General features: G+C 50.6%; 1 protein-coding gene across 4 annotated transcripts in view; it reads right to left on the minus strand.

Moving 5' to 3' along the window:
- Positions 1–500: 500 nt before the first annotated feature.
- Positions 501–27,675, minus strand: part of TMEM108 (transmembrane protein 108) — a 298,074-nt gene continuing 270,899 nt past the window's right edge. For 2 of the 4 annotated variants that reach the window (XM_012766855.2, XM_012766854.2), the window contains exons 4-6: positions 17,359–18,765; positions 7,575–7,729; positions 514–2,480 (exon numbers count right to left, since the gene is read on the minus strand). In XM_012766855.2, coding sequence (XP_012622309.2) covers positions 2,358–2,480; positions 7,575–7,729; positions 17,359–18,765 — 1,685 coding nt within the window. In that variant the 3' untranslated portion in view covers positions 514–2,357. Of the gene's footprint in view, positions 2,481–7,574; positions 7,730–17,358; positions 18,766–27,675 lie in introns of all 4 variants that reach the window. The other 2 variants (XM_012766862.2, XM_012766861.2) reach the window with 1 other exon arrangement.

Consider the following 27,675-nt stretch of genomic DNA (forward strand, 5'->3'; position numbering starts at 1 on the left):
ACAACATCCTCCTAATGCACGTGATACTGACTGGGTCCCAAGTATCTATATTCTTGTGAATTCTAGGAGGTATCATCCAAGGCTGAATGAAAGTTTCAAGCTACTGGTGGAGTTGTTTGCAAAGGTGTCATGTTGAGGCACTGTTATTCTCTACAGAATGGTAATACTCAGTGGCCAGGTTGCCTTCAGATTTCTCCAAATCAAAGATATTTACTTTAAGTCCACTGAGCCTGGAGAGAGGGAGAATGAGGAGGGGATGAACTTTAATTGACACCAATGTCTCCAAAGACCTGATGAAAGATGACTCTATTTTGGAGAAATCACAAACATGTTCCAAAGGATTTGTTTTATCAAATGATAAACCACTAATCCTATTAGCTCATCATGCTCATAAGATCCAACTTACTGTTAAATCAGATTAAAAAACACAGATAGGCATAAAGTGGTGTTGCTACTGCTTAAGGAAGATTTAAACGTTAAAGTGTAAAGAATGCAAAATGTATTAGCAACTTAATCCTCTGGCTAATAAAATAAGTTTATTTATATATACATGGTAGCTGAATTCTGTGGATAAGGAAAAATAAGTCATACATCCACATATGTGTATATAACATATGTATCTTTGATTACATATATTATATATAAATTTTACTTTACAAACAGATTTCTCTCTCTATATACTCACACACATTGATATATTAAATGCAATAGCCAACAGAAATACTATGATCAGGTTTAAAAGGTCAGACAGAAACACGTTAGAAAATGAATCTCAGAGAAACATTTAACCTGCTTTGTGGGTTGAAGAGTCTTTGAAGAGAGACAACAACCAAACTCATGTTAAATAGGTTCATACGACATTGAGAACACACATTTTTGAAGGCCATCTTTTTTTTTTTTTTTAAAACAGGAAAATCCAGGAAGGAAAAAGTCATGATAAAAAAGACCACCACAACAACACAAACATATGAATCAACATTCAAGTTCAATTTCCAGTCTGACTATAAGAACATCTATATTCAAAATATACTATCAAACTATTTTTCTTTTAGAGAAAGGAAGCATCAAAGCAGTTATCATCTCTTCCTATCTATTAGGAAAAAAATAGAGAAGCAGCAGTCTCTGGAAGCCCCTCTGGTGTCTCTGAGGGCCTGACCCCTGCTGGCTGTGCTGGACGCAGTGTGGCTAGGGTGGCAGCCAGCCGGCCAGGGCCTGGGGAGCAGCGGGGGCAGACAAGGGATGATGGGAGCTGGTGGCAGGTCCACTGGCTGGTGTTGCAAGCAGGTCTGCAACGCCGAGTAGGGGTATAATGATGTCTTCTCCCAAGCTATTGCTTGGGCAATCTTGTTTTTTGTTTTTATGATTGCAGGAGGAAGTTTTCAAAAACAACAGCTCTACACCTCAAGGCTTCTTAGCGAAACATGTTCCTCAGGGGCACAATACTATTGCCTTTGGAGAAAACAAAGCTAAACCCCAATAAACATCTGATCCTTGAAGAAGGGCAAGCATTCTAAAGCTTCAGGGCTGGGATCTGAATTAAACCCTCCCCGAGAGAAAGGCCTGGGTGTTTCACGCAGATGTGGGTGTTGGAGGGGACGCAGGAATGGGCTTGGAGGGAGCGGTTTTCTGCCCGAGAAGGCAGTCCTGTTGCTAGCTTGGTGGGAACGCCCTGTTGTGTGATGATGGTAGGGGGACGTGATCTTAGGATGCCCAGATGTTCTCTGTGGATTCCTGAGGGCTGCATGCTCCTGTCCACCGTCCATAATGTGGATGGAATTAAACTTGACATCTGATGGGGCCATCGTGAGGTTCCAGGGCACTCATCCTCTGGGGTGATGACACGTCCCCCCTCTTCTTGCTCTGCACGAGTGTCTGCTGTCTTCCCCCTGGGCAGCCTAGTTCCCTTCACAGGTGTGCATACGAGAAGGGAGGGAACGGGGTCACACTGAATCAGGAGGAGCTAGAGCTTTAAGAATCTCTCAAAGGCCTGTGTACTGGACCACTCTAACATTCAGCTTCTACAGGAGGTCAGTCTCTCACCCCACCTGTCTGGGGCTCCTGGGATCTCCAAGTGCTTAAGAACACTTATAAAGAGAAGCAATCAAAGCAATCAGTGCAACTGCTTTGCTTAGAAATACCTTTATTTTATAAAGCCACGGATCATTCTGTAAAGTTTTCTTTTTTTTTTTTAAACCACACTTATAAAAAAGATGTTGACAATTTTTAGGAAAAAAAAAAGCTGAAAATGTTTCTCATTAAGTCAGGGTTACACAAAGGTTATATTTATAATATATATATTTGTATATTTATAATTTAGAGACGAAAAATAGGGAATGGCAAAGCGAAGGCTGCTGCAGTTAGATCTCGGATACTTGGTCATTTCCCACAAACAGTGTTTCTTGACAGAAGGGGTTAACGAGGACCATCCCGGTGTCTCTGTAGTCCCCGTTGGCAGGGGAGCGGGGCTCTGAGAGCTGGTCCTGGGGGAGAGAGGGAGGAGACGGAGTGAGCTGGAGAAGGCTCAAGAAGTGGCTGTTCTTCAAGACATGTACACACGGGGACATTTATTTCAGCATCGATCGCTTGGCACACATGCCCATCACCCCACTGCCAGTGCTGAGGGGCACGGCCCTGTCGGCTGCACTTTCAGATTTTTATAGCAGCTTCCAACAGAGGTTTCCTGCGTAGCTTTCCAGAGATGGTACTGCTTTCCTCGTCAAAGTCAGAGGGGGCTCGCCAGGCACAGCACACACTGTGCACGGCTCACAGCCCTACTCCAAAAGACTCAGGCCACTTGGACCCCAGGCTCTACCTCCTGCCTCTTTCACACAGACCTCTGGGCAACTTCTCTGCTCTTCCTTTCTTAACATACTCAGGGCTTGCCCACAGCTTTCCCTTCCTGCCACCTACCTGTGAGAATCTGAGAGACCTGTCAGAGTCTTCAAGGGCAAATTCTTCCCCCTCTTGAATCCTCCTAGAGCCTGGTCAAAATTATTGCCCCATTTCCTGTAGCACTAGAAGTACTGAGCTCAACAGATCTAAATTTGTGTGTGATTGGACAATCGGTGGTAAGTGGAAAATTCAGTCTGTATACTTAACCCCAGGAACAGAAAAGCCTAGAAATAGGCAATCCACTGCCCGGAAGGTCATCTGAATGGCTTTGGCAGGGTTTTTGGTCTCAACTACCAATGACTGCGAGCATTTGTGGGCCACTGAATGGCTGTACTCAGATTTAGGCCTCGTTACTAATTTAGAAACACCAACAAAAAAGTCATAGCTTGTTCAAATTAAAATACCTAACTTCTCAGAACTTCCAGATCATTTCAGGGCAAGGCCTAGGTATACTGGCTTATGCCAGAAGTTGATTTTCAAACAGAACATGCTCAATAGATACTTTCTGAGGAGTACTCACTATTCTATGAATTATAAGGTAATAAAGGAAGACATTCTATTGTTTTCCAAAGACAAGCATGCCCTTTACCGTCTGGAATGAGCTGAGTACCCATCAGAGGGGTGGACAAGGGGCCAGCATCTGACTAAGGAGACTAGGGCAGTGCCTGCACAGGGGACAGAAACCCCTTTTCTCCACTGTGCTTGGGGGTGAGCAGTGGATGAGAATTTTGGAGGTTGAGATTTGGATTGTTGCTTTACAGTTTTCACAAAGCAAGTATTCACCGAGGTGAACCATGTGGGTATGTTTCACGGACTAAAAGATAAAAATGGAGAAAGTTATCCAGGAAATAACCAAGGCAAAAAAGAAGAAAAAAGGGGAGGAGGAGAAGGAGAGGGAAGAAGAGGAGGAGGAAGAATGAGGGGAGGCGGCGGCAAAAGAACGAGGGGAGGAAGAGAAGGACGAGGGAAAAAGAAGAAAGAATGGAAGGTCTCCAGGCACCATCTGGGCACCACAATTTTGCCTGTACAGCCCGGATTTGTGTTTGCTGCACATTAGCACGGAAGGGGGGTCGGGCCCCAGAGGAACTTGCTTAGGCAAAGCGTTTGGGGGTCTCCAAAGTTGGCAGCTAAAGGGCAGGTGTCCCGAGTGCGTGTCCCGAGAGGACTTGGAACACGGCGGAACGTGCCCTAGGGCCTAACGACCACTCTGTGTAGGGCCGGCAGTGCGCGCATGCCCAGCTGTCTTCACCCTGGCTCTGGGCCTGCATTTTCCCTCAAATGCCGTGAGCCCAGAGAGTCAGAACAAACTGTAATGTTACCCTACACAAAGCAGAATGAAGGGACTGCTGGGAGGGAAACAGCAATAAAGCCCACTCTAAAGCCAAAGCGAGCTGGGCGCTGCGGTTCTACGCACCCCCCTGCTCCTGGCTGGCTGGGGCGGCCGGCCCTTCTGTCCAGGGCCCGGGCTCGTGCTGGACGGTGGCCCTGGTGCTGTGTGCTGGAATGACTAACTGGAATATTCTACAAACCAGGGCCTTTCTTACAGCACTGCCCTTTGGCTTTGGTTTTCATTTGCCAATCTGTAGAGAGAGCATGAGAAACCTAGAGCTCAGGTATTTACAGCCCATAGTCACAGCTGGGCCAGCCCCTTTGCCAAGTCACACATTTTTTCACTCACTACAGCAGTTCTCAGGAGCACTTGTTGCCATGCCAAATGTGCCCAGGCCACACTGACGGTTGATGCTTCCTGACTCTGGCCCCTCTGTTGCCCTGGGGTAAAATGATTTTGTTGAGCATTGATGGTGTTAGGCCCTGGGCTGGGCGATGGGTACCTTGTGGTGAATGAAACTTATAGTTCGTTTGCTAGACATTCACCAAGGGCCCACCAGGTACCAGGCGCTGTTCTAGGTGCTGAGAATAGAGCAGTGAACACAAGACACCATGCTCCAGTCCTCACGCGGCTTTTGTCCCAGCAGGAGGGCCAGACCACAAACCAGTCAACCCAGAGACAAGGATGCGATGTCAGGTGGTGAGAAGCACTTTGAAGACCAATAAGGCAGGGAAATAGACAGAGAACAAAGGCGGAGTCTAATCAATACAGGGCAGTCAGGGAAGGCTTCCTGGAGGAGGGGACATTTGAACAGAGACCCAAAGGAAGTGAGGGAGGAGGGCGTCCAGGAGAAAAGCATTCCAGATAGGCACGAGGCAAAGCCCACGGGGGCAGGGAGCAAGCTTCCTGTGCAGGGGGAAGAGCAAAGAGGCCTGTGTGGCTTGAGTGTGGGATCGCTGGGAAGTATGGTGGGGTCAGGAGGTGGGCAGGGGCCAGCTCGTGCAGGGCGTGGGGAGGGGAGTGGATTTTACTCAAGGGTGAGGAGAGGAGCCATTTGAGAGCTGAGTCACGGCTTCTCTGGGGCCCGGCCTTGAAGAGATCATCTGGCTACTGCGTGGGGGTCAGACTGCAGGAGGCGAGACGGGCGTGGGAGCCCTGTCTTCAGAGGCCGTCGCAGCAGTCATGATGTGACAGATGAGGGCGGCCTGGGTGGGGAACAGCGGTGCAGGCTTGTCCTTAGGAAGAGCGGGTGAGATTTGCCAACAGACGGGACGTGTGTGAGAGGGAAAGGCTCTGGCAGTGACATCTACGTGAGGGACGCAGGTGAGGTGCTGGGGTTGGGGATGGGGAGGGAAAAATAGGGTTCAGTCCTGGGCGTGTTGACTTCGAGAGCCCTATTAGACACATGCAGCGCGTGTCAGAGCCAGAGCGCCTGGGTACGAGAGTCTTGAGCTAGGGCAGCCGCCGAGGCTCCAGGGTTTGGAGTCGGCAGTGCAGAGGTGATATTTAAGCCACGGGACTAGGTCGAAAGAGAAGAAAAGTGGTGGCAGGACTGAGGCTGGGCACTCCAGGGAAGAGAGGTTGGGAGAAGGAGAAGGAACCAGAAACAGAGGTGGAGAAGGATCTGCAGGAGGTGGCAGGGAAGCAGAGAGAATGGGGTCTCTGCTGCCCACGAGGAGTGAAGAAACACCGTGGGGAGGAAAGGATGGATGTGCCAATGCTCCCGACACAAGGACCAAGGTGAGTGCTCAGGACTGGCCACTGGCTTAGCAATGTGGAAAGGACAGGTTACTCTACTGAAGTGACTTCAGACCAGCAGCCACACGATCACAGCTCTCGTAAGCGCCGTGATGAGCACGCACAGCGAGCTGAGACCATGTGACAGGACAGCCGAGCCCAGCCTGGCAGGTGGGGGGAGGCATCCCGGAGGAAGTGACACTTAGACCGGCCCTGGATGATGGGTAGGAGTCACTGAGGCGAACGGTGAAGAGGCTGGTGGGCAGGGACAGGAGACAGCGCAGGAGAGGAAGAGCTCATGCACAGGCCTGGAATGGGTGAGACCTGGCGCCGTGAAGGAACAGAAAGAAACCCCGTATGGCTGCAGTTAGCAAAAGAGGGAGAGGCTGCAAAGCTGGGCTGGGTCTAGGTCCACCTCGAAGGTCCTGTGAAAGACTTTGAACTTAGAGCAACGGGAAGCTATCGAAGGGTCCCGAGCACAGGAGCGATGTGAAAAGCGCCCTGGCTGCTTCGGGAGGGTCTGCAGGGAAGCTGGGGCTTGCACCTCCACAGGGGCTCTCCTCAGTCTCGCTGCCTGCACCCAGACACCTGCCAGCTTTCTCCTGGGCCACCTCAATGGCATTCTAGTTGACCCACCTATTTTTAGTCTGGTTTTCTGTCTGTCCTTCCATCCATTCATCCATCTATCAAACCACCCTTCCTTTCCTCCCTTATCCATCTGCTGCTCTCACATAGAGTGCTTTTCCCAGGCCATCAACACACTCCTTCTAAAACTGACCATCGAAACTTTCACTGACCCTCTGCTGCTCAAAACTAAAGTCCAAACTCCATAAAGCCCCACTCGGGGCTGTGCCGAATCTGGCCTTCATCCTGCTTTCCTGCTGCACCCTGGCCCCTGCCTATCCCCAGCATGGGAATGGGCAGAGCGTGGACCCTGTGGTCAGAGTCCCGGGCTCTGAGCTCAGTGCTCTCCTGGGCCAACCTGGTGTCTTGGGCAAACACTCCCTGACCCAGTGTATCCTCTCTCCTTCCTGGGCTACACCCAGCACACACGCCCATTCACTCAGGCTGTTTCCTTGTTGAGGCGCCTGTTAAATCCATTTATCCTTCCTAGCACGTCCCTGGGGAAGGCTTTCCTCCCCTGGGTGTCCACAACTCTTTGTCTATACCTTGTTCTTGTGTTTCCGCTAATTTGTTCTGTTTTTGCGTGATGCTGGGCTTTGTTCCCCTAGCACATCTTGGAACCCGAGCCTCTTGGGAGCAAGCTCTCATCTTCGTAGTCCCCCGAGAGTGCCTGCCACAGAACAGGTCCTCACTGAGTATTTGTTGATTGACTTATTCCCAGAAACCAAGAGTGCCAGGAACAGTGCTTCCCAAACTGTAACGTGCAGAGACCACGCAGGATTCTTGCTAAAATGCAGATCCTGGCTCAGCAGGGCTGGGCGGGGCCCACAAGCTCTTGGTGTCACCTATATTGCTGGTCCACAGGCCACATGTCGAGGACAGGGGCACTCAGAAATGAGCAGATGCCCTGTGGCTCTTTGAGGCCAGCGTCTTTCCCTACAGTGGGGCCAGCACTTCCAGGGGACCCCTAGGAAGCTGTGGGGCTCCTTACCTCGGAGGTCTCGAGGGACTGGATCTCCCTGGGCAGCTCCACGGCGTGCCTGTTGAAGTAGTCCATAGTGATGGCGTTGTTCCAGTAGCTCAGGTTGTTCTCTGGGTTGGCTGTCTTCTTCTTCCTCCTCAAGCAGCACACGGTCAGCAGGACGGCTGCAGGGAGAGTCCGAGTCAGAGAGAAGGAGAGGTGCAGGTGTTGGGGAGATGGGATGACAAAAAAGGCCCCCTGCTTTCATGAGCGTCTATCCTAGTGTAAGTGTGGAGGAGCACAGACAGGTCCAGGGGTCCTCAAACTTTTTAAACAGGGGGCCAGTTCACTGTCCCTAGGGCTGTTGGACAGTGCGGCGCACATTCCACCCATGTGCACTGTGGGCCCCGGACGAGTCGGCTGCTAAGCAGGATAGGCAGCGGGGACAAAAACACCTGGCAGGCAGGATAAATGTCCTCGGCGGGCCGCATGTGGCCCATGGGCCATAGTTTGAGGACGCCTGGGTTAGATGATAAGCAAGCAGTCAACAAAATGAATAAAAAAGTAAATGCAGAGCATGATAACTGTTAGACGAAAATGAAACAGGGTGAAGTGAAAGAGGCAATGAGGACCTTGGGGAGGGAGCTCTGCAGAGGCATCCTTGGAGCAGAGCCTGGAATTCGGGAAGGAGCCGCTGTGGGCAGGGTGGGCAGCGTGTTCCGCTAGGGAGAACAACATGCACCAGGGCCTCAGGTGGGGACAAGCTGGGTGTGTGGGAGGAGAAGGGGACGGAGCAGCACTTGGACTGGAGTGACTGTCAGGGAGTGAGGAGGCTGCATCCAGAGGGCTCGGGGCTTGGTGCAATCTGGTGATGCCCATGGATTCTACAGTGCTGCTCACAAGTTTGCACCAGAAAAGGCCTTGCTTGGCTGCAGAGTGGCGTGTGGGCTGGAGCTACACCGCCTGAATGATGAGCACAGTTCTCACTTGGGGTGGAAGCATGGCGGACAGGGGCAGGTGGAGTGAACTTTACAAAACCAGCCTTTGACTTCCATAGAAGGCCTTGAAGGCAGAGGCTCGCAGAGCAAAATCACAGGGTAGAGGTCTTAGATCCTGGTGAGACAGCTTCTCTGGCATCATCATCATCATCATCATCATCATCATCATCAGAAAACTGTGCTAACAGTTACATAGGACTTACTTCCTAGGCATGATTCCAAGCATATTAGATGTATCAATTCATTTAATTCTCCATTGAACCCCATAAGGCCAGTTATATTTTACAGATAGGAAAACTGAGGCTCAGAGAGGTAAACTGACATGCCCAAGAGCAAATCCAGACATCTGGACTCCGAAGTGTGTGCTCTTACTCATCCACGATTCTTCCCTAGACTGATGCAAAAGCCCACCCTGCACAGGGGCCTGGTCAGGCCCGCACAGCCGGCCCGAGCACTGTGTGACATGTGACCCCGGGATGCCCAGGGCCCAGGAGGAGGGAGTATGTCTGGATTATGTTGCCGAGCCAGGTGTGAGCAGAGCAGCTGGGACATGTCAACTGCAAAGGCCTCTGAGGTTAGAGAGGTAGGGTGGCCTATCTGGGCACACACTACAGAGGGGTGATGTAATGACAATGGTGACAGAAGTCCTCCTGGGGAGAAGCCAGTAAGTGAGGACCGAGTATGTCCTGCCCTCGGTTCACCATCATCAGAGCCTCCAGGGATGGGGGAGCTAAAACTCTGGGCCTGAGGTGGACAGGGCCACTCCTAACATCCTGGCAGTGCCACCATCTCTGTGCTGGGGAGTGGAGGCCCAGGTGACCTGTCCAGAGAGGCCAGCACTGGGGGGGGGGTGCATGCCAGGGCGTGGGCAGCTGCACTAGCTACCACCTGTACAGGCTGAGACCTCAGAGCCCACAGCCCAGAGCCCAGGCCCTGTGGGCCGACGGAGGAGCCCGTAGCTTTCCCTGCAGCTGCCAGCCTTGTGGGCCTCTCAACCTGGAAAGGCCTTCGGATAAGGTCAATAGGGTAAGTTTCCATTTGGGTGAACTTGCCCAAGGCCATGCAGCCATGCTTTGATCAAAAACATTTTCAATTTGCTTATCATTCTTCCAGACCCCTCTTAAAAACCTTTAAAACACAGAGGAGATTTCTGAATGTTTGGGCTAACAGGGGTTTTAGAGATTAGCTGGTGCGGAACTTTTCAAATGTTTGGGTCTCCTCCTCTCCTTCTCCGTCCTCCAGTGAGAGAGGAGGGAAGGGGTGAGAAGGGAGCTGCAGTGCTTGGCCTGAAAGCTGCTAATTCCGGCCACCGCCTTCTTCTACAGAGGAGAAACTTGGCCCACAGTGCCCGGCTGACTCCCCACAGGTCTCGGGTGTGTGAGTGGCAGGGCTGGGACAAGATCCCAAGTCCCTGCTTTCCTTTTCTGCTGTCTCTATTCTTCACTGGCACACCTTTCGCCCTGCTTCTGGAACTGGGATGTGAAACAGCCTGGGGGAATTGTCGCTGGCGACACAAGCCGCACAGAGAAGGAGGCATTTGGGAAGTGGGCAAAGTGCTGTTTCCCAGTTTAGTACCGGTGGAGTTAGAGCTGTGGTGGGGGACTGTCAGGGACATTTCCCACATTGGGACAAACAGAGTGACTCTCCAAGTATCAGCTTGTAGGGACACATCCCATCGTGCCCCGCAAAACACTGTCACAGATGCAAAACATGGGCTGGCAGGGGAGAAAATATTTGTGAGCCCTATCTGTAGAGTTTGCACACTTCTCTAAGATAGAAAGAAATTTGTGTCTCTGAGCTATTGAGCAGTTACAAGCAAACAGAATTAAAGGGACAGATGTGGTCTTAGGCATTGGCCAGTCAAGATGGTGATAGGAACATAGAATTTAGAATCATAATCCATATGATAATCTATTACTTGCATGACCTGAGTAAGTTACTAAATCTTTCTCAGCCTTAGCTTCCTCTGGGGAAAGACTAAATGCAATTGCGCATGCGCCAGCACTTTGACTAGTCCCAGGCGCACGGGAGGTGCTGAACCAAATCAGTCCCTGTCGCTATCCTACATTCTTATTCTACAAAGTGGAGCATGGAAACCCAGAGGTGAACTTGCCCAAGGCCATGCGGCTAACCTGGGCTGGCAGAGCTTGCAGAATCCAAGTCCCCAGACGCCCAGTTCAGCGCTCCAACAGCCACAGTGCCCTGGCTCCAAAGCCTGCGCCTGTTTAGAATGCCAGACGCGGGGATCCTGCCCTGCGGGAAGGGCTGGCACCGTTGCAGGATGGCCTGGGAGTTGGAACAGGCAGTTCTGTTCCATGCCTTCTCCCCTCACGTGTTGTTAGTGCTCCTGGCATGATTATTTCTCCCAGGGAGAGCCCAGTGCTTCTCAAGTGCCATTTCATTTATTCACCAGCAGCCAGCCTGGCTATAGCGACAGCACGGGCCTGGAGTCAAAAGATCTGGGTTCATGCTATGGCTCTGCCTACCTGGTAAGTCACTTTGTCTCTGATTAATATGGACTTCATAGGGTTGTAGAGAGAATTAAAGAGATCATGGATGCAGAATGCCAAGCACAATGTCTGGCATACAGTGGGTGTTTAACTTATGAAAGTTCTCCCTTTGTTCTCCCAGAATCTTCTACAAGATTCTATAAAGAAAAATTGGGTGACACGACTGTCAGGTGGCTCCAGGCCAGAGCTCCAGTTGGGGTTTAGACGTTCGCTAATTTTGGTGGCCTGACCATTCATCCAAGAAAGAAAAGTACAAACCAGACTTATGGAGTCTCTACTGTATTCTCAGCACTGACTCAGGCACTTTGCAGGCTGGTCTAACCCACACAGTAACTGTCCGAGGAAGGTGCTGTTACTATTCCCATGTATAGAGGAGGTAACGGAAGGTCACAGAAGTTAGTAACATTGATCTTGATCACCACATACTGCAACTTGCCCCCAGGTCTCAGTGACCTTCAAGCTGATGACTACTGTCCTATGTTGTCCTGAACACTGGAGGGGACGTACACGAGGAATGTCAAACACAAGGTGTTAGCCACTCCCTTTCCCATTTAGTCGAGAAGCTTCTACTGCTCTGTTTCTCCTAGTGCGACAGCCATCAAGGCTCTAGGGGAGGGGAGTGGGGTCCCTATTTCTTTGAGTTTAAAAACAGGACTGGGAATTAGGCAAGCTCTCTTGCCTTTCCAGGAACGTCAGCGGGAAATCATCCATGGTTCGTCAGCTGTGCGACGGGAAGAAGGGTTGCTGATTTTAAGATGGAGGCTTTGGGTTCTGCGCTCACATTCTGGGATGCTTTCAGGTGATGGCACCTGCTGTGTGATGAGAAGTGGAAATGAAGCCCTACAGGTCCCCTGGGGCCAAACACCTGCTGAAATTGCTTCTCCCTGGCCGGTTTGAGCACGCATTGCAAATCCTAACAACAAGATGAATAACAATCACTGTTCGATCACTGCCATTTATGGAGCACCTTTTCCGTGGCAGACACTGAGGTAAGACCTAAAGCGCATCATCTCTGATTTTTACAAGTCTTGGAGGTAGGTGTTGCAGCCACGCAGACGCCCCACTCAGACCTCCTGCTGCACGGAGCGCAGCACATGGACAGTCCTGCTGCCACCCCTGGCCAAGGCTGTTTCCCAGGCTGCGCCCAGCCATGACTGACATGGCAGGGGCACTAGCGCAGGCCTATTCCTGTGGGACTCAGGACTCCTCTAATGGCTCAAGGACTGCTATTGGCCTGGCAGAAACATTCTCAGAACTGCACTGTGGTCCAAGACTCTTCCCACCCAATCTTCCTTCCTGCCTCCTCTCCTTTCATGGCCTGCACTGCAGTCTGGGGCTTGCTCTGCCTACTCCAGTTCCTCCCTGAACATTTTACAGGTGTTTCCCCAATAATTCTCTCGCATGCCTAATCCTGTCTCAGTGCCTGCCTCTTGAATGGAACTAACACAGTAGACATCGGTCCCATTTTGCAGATGGGAAAACACTGAATAAATGGTTAAGTAGCTTGTGGTTTAAGTCCCACAGCCAAAGAGTGGCAAGAGCTGGGGTTATGTGCAGGTGTGTTTGATTCCACATGCTAAGTCTTTCTAGCACACAGGTGTGGCAGCAGGACTGTCCATGTGCTGCGCGCCATGCAACAGGAGGTCTGAGTGGGGCATCTGCGTGGCTGCAACACCTACCTCCAAGACTTGGCTTCCTCTCTTGTGACCCACGAGGGTTAACGTTAGATAAACTGGAGAGGACAGAGAGCAATGACACATTATACTTGGCCCCTTTGTTTTATAGATGAAAAACCTGAGACCGGTGAGGGGAAGGATTAGTCTGGGGGTGCCAACCTGAGGGGTGAGCCAGGGCTGTGGACAGTCATTTCCCTCCTTTGGAGGTTGAGGGAGGCCAGGAGGGGGCCTCAGGACATGGAAGGACAACAGGCCGGACACAAGGCCAACGGCATGGTGAAACCAGGCTGGGGCCTTAGTCTGGTGCCCCAGCCTGGCAGGTGGGAATGTGCCTGCAGAAGCCCAAGGAAGTTCTCAACAGGGGCTGCTGGCCAGGAAGCTCAGGGAAGAGCTGTCAGGGCGTGGGTGTGACACCAGCGTGGCCGGCGTGCATCCCCTGGACAGCCTGGCCTGCCCTGAGCATCTTCCCCTCCACCTCTCCCAGCTCCATGAGCCCCAAGGTGATAACTCCCCGGCTGCACTGCCTTCTGGTCGCAATCTCTTCTTTTCACTGGCAAGAGCCACTCTGATCCAGGTTTTCTTATATAACAATTACAAACCCAGTTAGAGGCTGTGAGTGAAAAGGCACACGTCCACATTCAGATCTAATCTTCACTGAAGAACTGTTAATAACACAGCCAAGAACTACCGGGCACAATGGTACGTGATCTCTTTGGATGCTGCACTGATGCTCCAGCTCTGGAAGCCAGGCTGCTCTGGCTGCTCTGAACCTGGACACTTGAGGCCAGGTTCCCCAGGCCAGGTGTACACGGACCCTTAAGTGTCCAGGTTCAGAGGGGCTTAACCTGATTCCAGCAGGCTGACCTGGGGTTGGTGATGACAAACATCTGCAGCTGGCCTGTTTCCTGACCTCACTTCCAGACAGCTCGTCTTCTCACAGGGAGGATGGGTGAAGACATTCTCAAGAAAGGACATGACACATAACAGACACGCAAAGGAGCCTAGCAGTGCCTCAAAACTGACATGCCTGTGAAAACCCAGAGCACTGACAATGGCAAGTGAGGGCCATTCAGCGCTGGGCCCAAAGGCTTCTGGCAAGGGCGGTGGGCTGTGTGTGTCCTGACGGTGGCAGCAGAGACCAGCTCAGGAGCCACCCAGCTCCCCTGCCCTGAGTGTGGCCTGGATCCAATCAATCTCAGTCTCAGCACATCTGAAGCTGCGTGTGGCTGCGAGTGTCTGGCAGGGCTCAGGAGACAAAGCTTTTCTCCCTGGCACACATATATCCTTCTGGCCACTGGGTTGGGCTCGTGATCTGGAAAGGCAGGCGAACTGATGCCCTCCTTCCATGCTTAGGCCTGGGACCCACTGTGCTCACCCCCTGCTTCCACCCGGAGCAGAGGAAATGCCCCTGCCCAGTACCCTGGGCCATCTGAACTCTGGCTTCTGGTGGCTGCGCAAAGCAGGGCAGGAGCCAGTGCTGGTCTGAAAAGCCAGATAGGAGGAAACCGATGCATGCACTTTGCTACCAGCTCAGATAATCTGAAATAGCTGGAAACTGGCAAAGAATGACTTCCTTCTTTGAGGTCTGTAGAGTAGTTTTAGAATAAATGGAGCTATTGAGAAATTCTGAAACAAGGGGACCTTAGACCTGAAAGAGGTCCGCTGGCCTGATGACTAGAGTGGGGCTGGGTTGTGGGAATAGCCCAAACAGATAGGATATTTACTGAGAGTGCACAGGGCTCTAAAGCTGGACAATCTTCTCCCTTAATGTCCCCCTCATCAGGGCCTTCACAGGGTTGGAGATGGCCTCACAGGAGTCAGGGCCATGACTGAGGACAGGGAGGTGATGTGGAGGCAGCCAGGGCTGAGGTGGGAGTGAAGGCTACGGAGCCTCCCTGCAGATGGTTGGAAATGCAAGACAGACTGCAAAGGGGGTGGGTGTGCGGTTCCCAAGGGGCTACGAGTCTCTTTTGAACACAAACTCGTATCTTTCTTTAGAAAGTAATATGTTCCATCCCCAGCACCTGAAGACTTCTTTCAGGGTGCCAGAAGCATTCCTGAGGGGCAGTTCCAGGCTGTGTCCTTGCTCCTGTCTTGGCTGACATTTTTATGCATGGTTCAGGCAGCCCATGGGCTTTCCAGCAAGGTCTGATCTAATTTCAGACTCATACACAGCAGAAGGGCTGGGGGAGGAGTCGTCATCCCTCTAGAATTGCAAAACCCAGGTGGGTGTGTCCTGTGGGGGCACAGGCTCTCCAGCCCAGGCAGAGGGAGGCACAGGTGCTAGCAGTTGGGGAGGGAGCCGCATCACCCATCTCTGAGTCTCTAAGGCTGGGCAGAGTGCCTGGCACACAGTGGGCACTCGGGAAATAGTGCATTCAATCAAACAGATCTTGCACCACCAGATCTGGGCTGTGACTGGGGCCCTGGGCAAGTCACCTCTCCTGGCAACTCATTCCCCAACATGTAAGGTGTGGATGACAGCCAGAGCCATCCTGGCACCTTGGCAGTGTGTTTGCTTGTTTCTGTTTTTATTTTATTTTTCTGGCCGGTCTGTTTTAAGAATAGAATGATAAAAAATAATGGGCACTTACTTTGTAAACCAGAGCATCCAAGACACGTATTGAGAATTGGAAAATTAGAAAGCTTGTCTCTACTATGGTTAGTTCTCAAGTATGACCATATTAATAACTCATTGGCTAACAGTGCTACATTTTCTCATTATCATTCTTCTGTTTTAGAAGTGGGAAATCATGGTTTCAAGAATATACATGTGTTTCCATGACAGACAATAAAGCTGCTTTCATTAAGAATGAAATATGCAATTTGCAAACATTTTCACTTTTCCAGAATTGGGTCCTTACGTAAAAGCAGGGCACCTACCCTTGACAGGGAAAGTTTGCTTTGCTTATCAACCTGAAGGAGACAGAAAGCTGGGAGAGGTGGCTCCTGGAATGAGTCCAGATTCCAGGTTTAAAAAGATCTTGGAGTATAAGGCTAAGTGGAAATCATGGTTCATGTTAAAAGTCATAAACCTCTGGCACTAAGCACCATGGCATTAGGAAAGGCTGGGAGACTTAGCTTGACAGCCTTCCTGGTTGGACACCTTTGGGGCTTTATTCCTCTTGAGATCAGGGCAAGCCCGTGGTGTGACTTGAAACCAGCACAACCAACAGAGTCGATGCCGGCATCAGCTGCCTGGATGTGAACAAAGTGTCCACCATCACTCCCTCTGCTGAGACCAGGCATGTGTGGAATGCTGTGCTTCCTTCTAGGGACAAAGTGCAGGTTCCCAGGGGAGGCGGATGGGCCAGGCCCAGGGCAATGCAGCCCTGTGAAGACGACTTGGACAGACAGGGATGGGCAGCTTGGACAAAGGGAAGATCGCCCTCCGGAGCTATTTCAAATGTTCAAGGGGGTTGTCAGATGGACTTGTTCTGTGTGGCTTCAGATGACATGGCTTAGGACCACAGAGTGGGAATTATAAGGAGGCAAATTTCAGGCCCCCAAGAGAGCTGGGTGAGAGCCCAGAGGGTCAAAGGATAATGCGCTGTCAAAAGAGTAGGAGTCCGGAGATGGGGGGTGTCACCCCTAGAAGGGATCAAGGAATGGCCGGGTGATAACCATTTGGGGGTGGGCTGAGAACAGTACGGATTCCTGCGAGGTTATCAGAGAAACTCTAAGAATTGAGGAAAGAACACTCCGGCAAGACGTGAAGAAAGCCCTGAGGTTCTGAGATGCTCTGTCCAGTCTCTATGGAGACGGCAGGGAGAACACCCCCAAGTCCTCACGCACAGAGGGACAGGCGGCAGCAAGGACGTGCTTATGGCCTTGGGGGAGCAAAAATAATGGCTGTATTCCGCTCACACCACCTATGAACAAATAGGGCGAGAGTGGAGAGTTGCTAAAATTCACATAACTCTCAAGCCTTAATTTAGCTGCAAAAACTATGTTTTTGTCAAGATTAATAGAACTCCTTCCCCCCATATGAAAACATTATCTCCTCTTCTTTCTTGGGGGAAGAGAGAGACAGAAGGAGACAAGAAGAGGGGGCAGAGGAGAGAAAAGACAAGAAAGAAGGCAGAAGAGAAGCAGGAGAGGAAGGTGAGGGCTGTGCTAGTTGGAGGCTGTAAATTTGGAAGCGTCAACGGTCGCCCACGGTGTCTTGGTGACAGGTCGCTAGAGGCATTGGCAGGCTACTCTTGAGGCAGGCTGGTGGCAAGACAAGAGCCCTGGGCTGGAAGATAGCTGCTAGGAGCTCGCGTCCCAGCCCTGCCTCTCACTAACTCTGGCATCCTGGGGCAGCCACAGCATTGCTAGCTTGGCATTTCTTTCTGCAAAATGCGTGGTTGAATTAGGTGGCCTGTGAGGTCCTCCCCAGCTCTTGGGAGTTGTGGCTTCATCATCACTGGGCATTCAAGCCATGGCCTGGCAGAGCTGAGGACTAGGGACAAGGATAACCTATGATCCTTTGTCCTGCTACCTGGTTTCCTGGGGTTCTGGGAATTGTTTTAGCCCACTTGGTGGGGGCTGCCCAAATCTTGGGCAGAGGAATCCTGGGGCTGGGCCGGTTGATGTGGCAGAGGAGAGGAAGCAGGGAAGGGAGCAGTGGGAAGAGGGAAGCACTTACAGCAGGAGGAGATGGGCACACTGATGGCCAGGATCACCCAGGCGATGTCCATCTTGCTCAGGCAGATGGTGGCCCTGTGCTGGGGTTTGTCCCCTTCGGCCACATGGGAGATGTTCCCTGCTGTTCCAGGCTTCCAGGTTCCGGCGGGGACCAGGCGGTTGAGGAAGTTCCCTGTGGCTGTGGACACCACTGTGGAGAGAGGACTGGGCACCCTGTCGGTCATGGGGAGGGTGGCCACAGCCTCCTCCCTGGCTCGAGAAACAGTGCTTTCTGAGACCCCGGGGGGGTGGGCTGGAGCCCACAGGGTCGTGGATGCTCCCTGAGGAATCCCCTGGGAAGGGGCTGAGACACTGGCATCGAAGGCAGCCCGGGTGGGCCCCGTGGCAGCTGTGAAGGCCCCAGCACTGGCAGACAGAGGGCTGCTGGTGCTAGGGGTGACAGTAGGCCATGAGTCACTGGGGCTGGGGCTGCCCTGCGGGTGGTCACGGGGGCGCTGAGAAGGCACTGGGTCAGGTCGTGGACTGGCAGGGGCACCTGAGGCTGCTGTGGTGTCCAGTTCCCCTCCTTGGCTGGTGACAGTGGAACCACCCCCTGGGGCTGCTCTGTGAAGGCCTGTCTTGTCCTCTGCAGGCACCAGGGTGGTAGGGGGTGGTGCCCACGAGGTACTGCTGGGTGCCGTGGTTGCGATCACTGTCCGGGGCTGCGGTGAAGAGGAGTAGCCCCAGAGCGGGGTCCTGGGGGTGAGGGCAGAGGGCTCTGGCTCCACGGACCCTGTGAAGTTGCCCTTGTAGATCTGAAAGATTTTCCCCAGGGGCCGCTTCTGCCCTAGATGCGTGGAGCTCTGATTTCGTGCCCGCTGGCCTTCCTTCCTGCCAGAGTGGCCACCGGGGGCTGGTGGGACAGGGCGAGATGAACTCCCAGCCCCCTTTCGGGAAGAGCCGGGGGGCCTGGGGGGCCTGCGCGTGGCAGCCCTTGGGGGTGCTGTGGTGGGGCGGCTGGTGGCTCCCGATGGTTTTGCCAGCAGGATGGTGGGGGTGGCCTCTCCTGGCGGGCGGCCCTCTGAGCGGGAGGATGTGGTTGTCAGGACAGCTGGAGGGGGGCCCGTGGGCAGGGGGCTTTCAGAACGGAGGGTGGTTGCTGTTGCCACGGTGGTGGAGAGGGAGTCTGTAGGAGGGTGCCCATCTGGACGGGGTGTCGTTGTTGCCATGGGAGCAGTGGCCTGTGCGGAGGGTCCATCGGGATAGGGGGTCAGCGTCGCCACGGAGGAGTGTCTGGTAGAGCTGTGGGGTGCTGTCGCCATGGTGCCTGGGGGAGTGCCTGAGGGGAGGACCTGAAGAGATTCCCTGGGAGATGGTTCCTGGATGGCAAATGCCAGAGCTTCGGTCAGTGCCAAGATCAGGAGGAAGCCTTGAGAGGGAGAAGAGAGAACAGATGAAATACCTGGGGAGCAGCTTGTAGCTTGGGCCTTCCTTACCCATGACCTTGGGAAGCCCTGGGAACTCCCGAGGTCCATGCTGGAGCTGAACGCTCAGTTGGAAAGAACCATACGTGGAGCTGGGGCAGATCTGTCTGTCAGGTGGGTGCTACCCAACACCTGTCGGGGAGAGAAACCAGCACAGGGGAAGGAAGCAGAGCAGCTACCCAGCCAGCCAGCCTGTCCTTTCCCGCATGCTCCTGAAGTGCTGACAACCCCCCCCCCCCCGTCCCCCCCAGGGCAGCTTCTCAGAAGGGGCTGGAGCTGGGCGTGCAGAAATAGGCTCGTGGCCTCCACATCTGCCTCTTCTTTTGCAGCCATGGAGCGGCCAAGGCCACCTTGCCCATAGGGAAGCCTGCAGCTTTGTGTGAGCCACCAGAGCTGACCAACCCCTGTGCCCTTTTCTGAATTTCCCGTCTATAAACCGGACAGAGGTGCAAGTGGACAGAGGTGCAAGTGGCCTGTTCCTTCAGGCCCATTCACCAAACAATTAGAGAGGATCTACCCTCTCCTTGACCTTGGAGGACACAAAAATGAACAGGCCAATCTCCAGCCGTGCACGAGCTTGCACACATCCACAAACAATCCTAAAATAAGACACAGATGTCTCAGTGCCATAGGAGAGTGACAGGCAGGAGGGGACAGGGGTCCAGAGAAGGGCAACCAGATCTGGAGCCCAAAATGCACTTAGCACAGTCTGGAAGGGGAGATGCAACCTGTAAACACCAGCTGGTATTATGTCATTATTATCACCTGCTTTTCCTATGCCACTCATGCGGCTGAACTCTCTGTGGAAAGTCGTCATTGGTGATACCTAGCCTTTTTAGTAGAAAGAGCCCTTTTGAACATGAAAAAACATGGATTTTGCATGATAGTTAAGTGTGTACTTTTAGTTCATTGAGAAAATGCACAAGGACAAAAGCCTCTAAGTTTTAATACATTTCTAAATATGCATGGATTTTATTAATCACAACAGCGGGTGCCTATATTGAAAAACAGTGCCTCATACAAACATGAGATGTAGGCTGTATTCAGATTGTAGACTGTAAGACTGGGTGTTTCCTGACAACATGTGAGTTGGGAAGAGCTGGTCTCTATAGGTGAGATGAGCCAGACTAAGGCCTGATTCTGAGCCGTAAACGCCTCCTTGTTCACACAAACCCCCTTGTCAGTCTCAGGCCTTTCCTTCAGCCTGCTCCGGGCCCCCAGACTATACATAGAGAGCTCTGGCTCCATCTGATAACACTCTCAGAGCCTCTGGCCCTGTCAGATTCCAGCAGGACAAAGGCCCAAGGCAGGGGCCCTGGCTGTGATGTGCATGTGTCTGATGGGGAAGGCAAGGGCCGGGGGAGATTCTGGGAAGCAGAGAGAGGGAAATCTCCTGGTGGCCTTTGACACAAGGCCCAGGAGAGGATCACATTAGGTGTGTGGCAGGGCTGTGGGGTGGACAAGTGTCCCCCTTACCCTGCACTTCCAAATAGTAGGTGGGAGGAAGGGGAGGGACTTCAGATTTTTGTTTTGTTTTGTTGTTACTTTTTTTTTTTGAGACAGAGTCTCACTCTCTTGCCTGGGTTAGAGTGCTGTGGCGTCAGCCTAGCTCACAGCAACCTCAAACTCCTGGGCTCAAGCAATCCTCCTGCCTCAGTCTCCCAAGTAGCTGGGATTACAGGCATGTGCCACCATGCCCGGCTAATTTTTTCTATATATTTTTAGTTGGCCAATTAATTTCTTTCTATTTTTAGTAGAGATGGGGTCTCGCTCTTGCTCAGGCTGGTTTCAAACTTCTGACCTTGAGTGATCTGCTGGCCTCGGCCTCCCAGAGTGCTAGGATTACAGGTGTGAGCCACCCTGCCTGGCTGGGACTTCAGATTGAACAGAGGCAGTAGTACCCACCACCACTAGGACCAATGATTTCCTCTAAAGAACCTCTTTTTTCTAAGTTTGCATTCACAATCTAAACCATATAGCAACAGTATCTGCTTATTCAAATCAATCCTAAAAACTGTTCACTGAATACCTGCTGTATGTAGCCCAGGCCTTCATGCTCAATTTAATCCTCAGGATCACTCAGTGGTGTAGCACATTGAGGTTCAGGGAGATTAGATAACATGCAGAAAGTCACACTGTAGCAGAAGTATGTGAGACCAGGGCTGTTCCTAAAATGCACGCTTTTTCTGGTCAACCACCATCAATGGTGCAGAAGGAGGAAGAAGAGCAGTAAGTTGCCTCCACAGAAGAAACCATGTGCTGCTGTGCTCTGCGGTCAGCGGTTGGGCCAGCTCCCTGCCGCAGCTTAATACTACAGGGACAATCTATTCTTAGGGCTGCTGCTGGTGACTTCCAGTGTTTTGAGGAACATTCCCTTCTAAGTCTCTGTTTGGCTCACAAGTGCCTTGGTCAATATAAGTGTTGTTAGGGACTGAATTGAGCTCCCTCAAACTCCTATGTTGGAGCTCCAACCCCTAGTACCTCAGAATATGACTGTATTTGGAGGTAAGAACTTCAAAGAGGTGATTACAGTAAGACAAGGCAAATAGGGTGGGCCTTAACCCAATCTGACTGGTGTTCTCAGAAGAGGACATCAGGACATACAGAGACTCTGGGGCGTGTATACACAGGCACAACCACATGGAGACGAAGCAGCAAGAGCATGCTGCTGCAAGCCAAGGAGAGGGCCCAGGGGAATCCTTCCTTCCTGGCACCTTGATCTTGGACTTCCCAGGATGCATAACTGTGAGAAATGGGTTTTAAGCCACCCAGCCTGTGGTACTCTGTTATGGCAGCCCTAACAAACGATACACATGTCTTATAGTAGAGATAATCTGAAAAAGGAGGGAGGGAGACAGGGCTTTTGTACAGGTGGTTTATAGTGGGAAGTGATCCAAAAGGTCAGCTGTGGGGGCCTGAGATGAGTGGAACAGGGAAACCAATTTGCTCATAGCAGGACAGGTTATGAGCTGCTGCAGGTAGGCACCTCCAACTCCCATGGACCTCCCAGGAGCTGAGCAGGCTGTACCTCGAATTGCCTGAAAGGGGCACTTATGCAGAGGCTCCCATCCCTAATGGTCAGGGGCTGCCCCCTGGGTGCTCACCCCACTACCTTTCCTGGCTGCCAGGAGTAGTGCTTGGTTGGTCAGAGAAGCCCTGGGCCAAGGGGCTGCCTGCCTGTGCCCAGCTGGTGGCAGCTGCAACAGCTGGAGTTAAAATTAAGGGCCCAGGGATTCCTGGGGTTGAGCAGCAGATTGTCAGATACAGTCAGAGACTGGAGACCAAGGACACAGCAATCCTTTGGCAGCAACATCAAGAGCAACACAAAGCTTTAGGAGAGACACTGACTGACCGCAGGGACAGGCCCTTGGGTGGGAGCTACCCCAGCCTCTAGGAGAACTTCCGCAGCACTCTAGAGGCAGAGGGGTTAGTACAGACTGGTCTTTAAAATACACAGGGAAAGAAATTCCTCTGACTTTCCCATCATCAGAACTCCAGGGGCTAATGCTCCCAGCCAGGAAGTCTATGACCAGAATCCTCGGTGCAGTAAGACGTACAGTGTAAGTAAATATGTTTGTCCTGCTGCTGCTTTCTTTGTTTGTTGGTTTAGTTGCCAGCATCCCCTGAAGTTATTTTTGTCTCTAGGAGGGCTGTAGAGTTACCTCTCAGCCCTTTCCTCTCAGACTTCAGAGCAGATCTTTGGTATGATGCATGGGCACTGCCATCCTGGGTTCCAAGGGTTTTCACCTGGAGGGTGACATTTAGATGCCACAAGGAGAGGGGACCTAGAGCTCATCTAATCATAATCCCCTTATTTCATAGGGGGGCAATGGAAGAAGGGAAGTGACTTGCCTAAGAACCCTCAGCTAGTTGGGGACACAGCCTGGACCACAGCCATTATTTCAAAGCAACTTTTCATTTTTCTCATAAAAATCACTACAATGCGGCACCATCTAAACACCACCTTCAATTTCTACTGTCACCTTCAATATGGGAATCAGACGAGTTTACCTCCTCTCCTCTTTCGCACAAAAGGTTAACAACTGAATGTGATGCATACTGTCACAATAAACACGCAAGGCCTTCAACCCAGGGCTTCCCTAATATGCAAATGTTCATTCAAAGCTCTTTGTGCTGGCCTGCACATTCCCCCTCCCCACAATCTGGGGCTCCTGCCTCTTTGCATATTATTTGCATTGATTTGCATAATGGACTCTGGAGCCTCTAATTCCAAATATGTAAGAGAGACTAAAACTAAAATCTAGCTTGACGAGCTTGAAGTATGGAACCGATTTTTAAAACATGCTGGAATAAAGACAAGCGTGTATGTGGAGTGGAAACCCACGGATTGATGGGTGCCCAGATGTCACGGGAAGGCCGCCTCCTACCAAAATTCCAATGCATACGTGATCCCAAGACCCGAGGGAAGGAAAGGCCCTCCTGCTTCTGTGTATTTGGTTGGCTGCCCACAGTCCATATTGGGCATGACATCTACATCTGGCAAAGGCGAGGAGGGAATTGGTGAAGGGAGAAATAGCTAATATGTACCATGAACTGCTGGAAGGGCTAAGCCTGTGCTGACACATTTAATCCTCATAGCAATCTGATGAGGCAAGTACTGTTATTAGCTCCCTGCTGCAGTTGAGGAAGAGAAGCACAGAGAAGTACAGGAACCTGCCCATGGTCACACAGCTGGGGAATGGCAAGCTTCCATCTGATCCCTGGCGGCTTGGCTCCAGAGTCTACACTCTCAGCACTTCACTCATTGCTCTGCTCTGCCCAACCTCCCAGGATGCTCTGCACATTCAAAAGCAGTGATTCACAGCTTTGGGGAATTGATTTTTCTATTGTTCTTTTCTTGACTTTTCTTCTCTCATACATGTTTTCTTCTATTGCTATTCCAGGGCTCTGTATGACACATCTGATGTTCTTTCAACAATTTAGTTAACTTCATTTTGCAAGTAACTGGGGGGAGCTTGCAGCAGTACAATAAAAGAACTGAAAAACCCTGCTTTAATTCTCTCCTCTTCCTCAATCCTGACAGCTCATGCACACCATTGTTTGAGAGAAGAAAAATTATATATATAAAGTTTCTTCTAAAATTGCTTACACACACACACACGATATACTTGTTACTGGATAATTTGTATAAACAGAATTTTATTTCATTTCCTAGTGATTTTAAATATCATCTTCTTATAAGTAGGTCTTCCTTCCCCATTAATCTAGGTTTCTTCTGTAAGATATTTTGCCCATTGCCATTTTAAACCCTTGTGACAATTAATCACAGGAGTCTGAGAAGTCTTCTGAGCCATCCTCTGCCACTAAGCAAGGTGGCAGCTGGGCCATCCCAGATGCCTGGTGTGGTGATTTAAAATTGTTTCTGTAAGTTCTCCAATACTCCTCCCACCAAGAGGGAGAGTCTATTTCCCCATCCTCTGTACATAGTGGGGCTTTGTGATTGCCTTGATGAACACAATGAAGCAAAGGTGACACCACATGCCTTCCCAGGCAAGGGTAGAAAAGATCATGCAGTTTCTGCAGGTTTCTCTTGGAGGCTTTCGGCTCCCATGTAGAAATGCCAGCTCCCTTGAGGAGGCCCCATGGAGAGACCTCATGGTGAGAGACGGGAGCACCTGAGCAGCTGTCCCAGGCCCAGCCAGGCACTAGACACGAGAGTAAACAATCCTCCAATATGACCCCGGCCCTGGGCACTATTTGATGGAAAGCACACAAGAGACTCCAAGTGAGAGCCACCTAGCTGAGCCCAGTTGACCTTAAGATTTGTGAGCAAAATAAATTATTTTAACTGCTTTATGCCACTGTTTTTGTTCCTTGAGTTTTTTTTTTTAATCCATAGATAACTGAAACCCTTAGGAATTTATCTTCTGCATCTGATATCTCAACAACAAAAGGAAAGAGTATTTACAGCATACCAAATGTGGCCATCAAGTCTGTTTTCTACATGGGCAATAACATACAACCATAGCTTTTCTAATTTCAAGATTATTGCTCTTCAATTGGAAGGGATGCTAGGACTCTTGGTATCTAACTTGTTCACTTTACAGATGAGAAGGCTGAGGCCCAACAAAGTGAAATGGCTTATCCTGGCCACACAGATACATAGGGTTAGGGACAAGGAGGGACCCAGGCCAACTCATTGCCCAGCTAATCCAACTGATGTTTCAAACTCAGTGTTCTTTTTATATTCACTGTGACTTCAGTATTCTAATGTGCTTCATCCTCTGAACTTCAATGATTTCTTTTATTTTAAAGATCAAATATAAACTCCTAATCACTTGGAACATGGTTTCCCTTAATCAGAAATAAATACGCATCATTGACTTCAGGGTGAGCTGGGTGACTAATTTTAAGAGGCAACCCATGCCTGTGGCCTTGCTTCTTTAGGAAACCAAGGAGTTTGGGGTGCAACTCTTTGCTGTTTTCCTTCCTACAGGCTGCCACATTTCAAATGTTCCCTCTTACCAAGTTCTGCTGGAGACACGTCTCGTATCACAGGGCTGCAGGACGGAAGGTTCAGGTCAGTGCTTTGAACTAACCGTGATCATCACCCGGTGGGTTTCAGAAATGTCTGAGATGACTGGTTCCACAGCTAGACCGACAAGGTCCATGACTTCACTGGGAATCATTTCCCAGAATATAATCTCCTGAACATGTGCCAGCAAGAAAGCCATGTGAGATGGGCCTGTGTGCCCCAGACACACCTATGGCCTCCAGCCAACATGCATTCGCCTTGTGCTGGAGGCTGACAGATCAGATCTTCCTAATGAAAGCATGTACAGACATGTGAACACACACGCATGTGTGCTCACATATATATATACACTGACACAGAGCACAGGTCCTTTCCTGGAATTAAGAAACAGGCAAGAATGATAAATTTGCAGCTTGGGTCCCCCCCATCATTTTCATGCTAACATATGGTTAAGTCATTTGTCCAAGGTCAAAAGGACTGCTGTGTAGCAGTACCAGGATTTAAAGCTAGGTTTCTCTGACCCTGGCTGCCCAAGAGACCCTGGAGACTGAGAAGCCAGCTGCCATGCTTCCTCCTCAGAAGCTTACGTAGCCCAGGGAAGGGCCCATGTGGAAAGGAACTGAGGCTCCTGGCCTTTAGTCCTAGCTGAACTTCCAGATGACAGGCAGTACCAACGTGTTAGCTGTGCGAGTGAGCCATCTAGAAAGTGGATAGATCTTCCAGCCCATCAACAAGAAGCATTTACATAACATTTTCTTTTTAAGAGGCAGGGTCTTGCTCTGTTGCCCAGGCTGGAGCATAGTGGCATCATTACATCGTTATAGCTCACTGCAACTTCGAACTCCTGGGCTCAAACAATCTTCTTGCCTCAGCCTCCCTAGTAGCTGGGACTACAGGCATGCACCACCATGCCTAGCTAATTTTTAAAAATATTTTTTGTAGAGATAGGGTCTCGCTATGTTGTTCCAGTTGGTCTTGAACTCCTGGCCTCAAGTGATCCTCCCACCTTGGCCCCCCAAAGTGCTGGGGTTACAGGCATGAGCCACCACGCCAGGCTGATTATTATTGATTTTAGGCTATAAATTTTGGTGTAGTTTGTTAGGCAGCAGCAGTAACTAGAATATCGCCCATATAGAAGTGAAATCAAAGCTCTTTCAGTGACTATTTTGGATTTAGACATCAGGGTTTTTTTTTTTTAGTGCTGGAGCTCAGCAGTCTGATTTTGACTTGGGTTTCCTTATTGTCCTTTCCTGACCAGACTCAGGGAAAGAAAAACACCCCAATTCCAGGCCCTTCCTATAGCATGATGATTTCTCTGATTGACAGCCACAGGTTCACCCCCAGGAAGAAAGGAACGCATGCAAGCTAAGATGGCCATGAAGCTTCCTGGCACACACTTTATGGGCTTGGGGAACAGATGGGATAGAGCTGGAGGCTGGGCCATGGTGCCAGCGTATCGAGGACATGGCCATTGCCCTCAAGGAGCTGCTATTCTAGGCTATTCTAGAAGGGAATAAAGTCAGCTGTGGCAGGGGCACAAACTCACACACTAAGTTCTCTCAAAGACTTTTCCAAAACAAAAATGAGAGTCAGAATTAGACAGATGAAAAGGTCAACTCAGCCTCTAATAAAATAACAGAGTCATTAATATTCAGGGAATATCTCTCTGACATCATGGGAAAGAACACAAATGCACCAGTTCAGACTGCCTTGTACCCTCCTAAACTAAAAAGAGGCGGCTCATAAAAAGTGCTGCATGTTTTATAGTAGAGAACCTGACAAACACTGTGCTAGCCAGGTGATCAAGGGAAGCACCAACAGGGATACAGTCATGTTGATACTATGTCCCTTGGCATGAGAATGGTACTTTATTTCTGCAGTTCTTCCCTCTCCCCTCAAACCTATAACCCCAGTATAATCATAAGAAAAACATCAGAAAAACCCCAGTTGAGGGACATTTAGACATCAAAAGGTCATCAAAAATCAGGAAAGTCTGAGAAACTGTTACAGCCCAGAGGAGTCTAAGGAGACACGATGACTAAATGCAAAGTGGTACCCTGGATGAGACCCTAGAACAGGTAAAAAGGACATTAAGCTAAACTGAGGGGAATCTGAATAAAGTATATACTCCAGTAAGAATAATGTATCAATATTGGCTCATTAATTGCGACAAATGTACCACAGTAATGTAAGATATTAATAACAAAGGAAACTGGGTACAAAGTATCTAGGTATCAAGGCATCTCTGTATTACCTTTGTAGCTTTTCTATATATTTAATAAATCTACTCTAAAATTTAAAACAATATTTTCAGAAAAAGGCCCACCCAGGACAGACAGCAAGGACAACGTGGAGGCTA

The sequence above is a fragment of the Microcebus murinus genome, chromosome 1 (genome assembly GCF_040939455.1).
Source record: "Microcebus murinus isolate Inina chromosome 1, M.murinus_Inina_mat1.0, whole genome shotgun sequence".
In the NCBI taxonomy this organism is placed as follows: Eukaryota; Metazoa; Chordata; class Mammalia; order Primates; family Cheirogaleidae; genus Microcebus; species Microcebus murinus.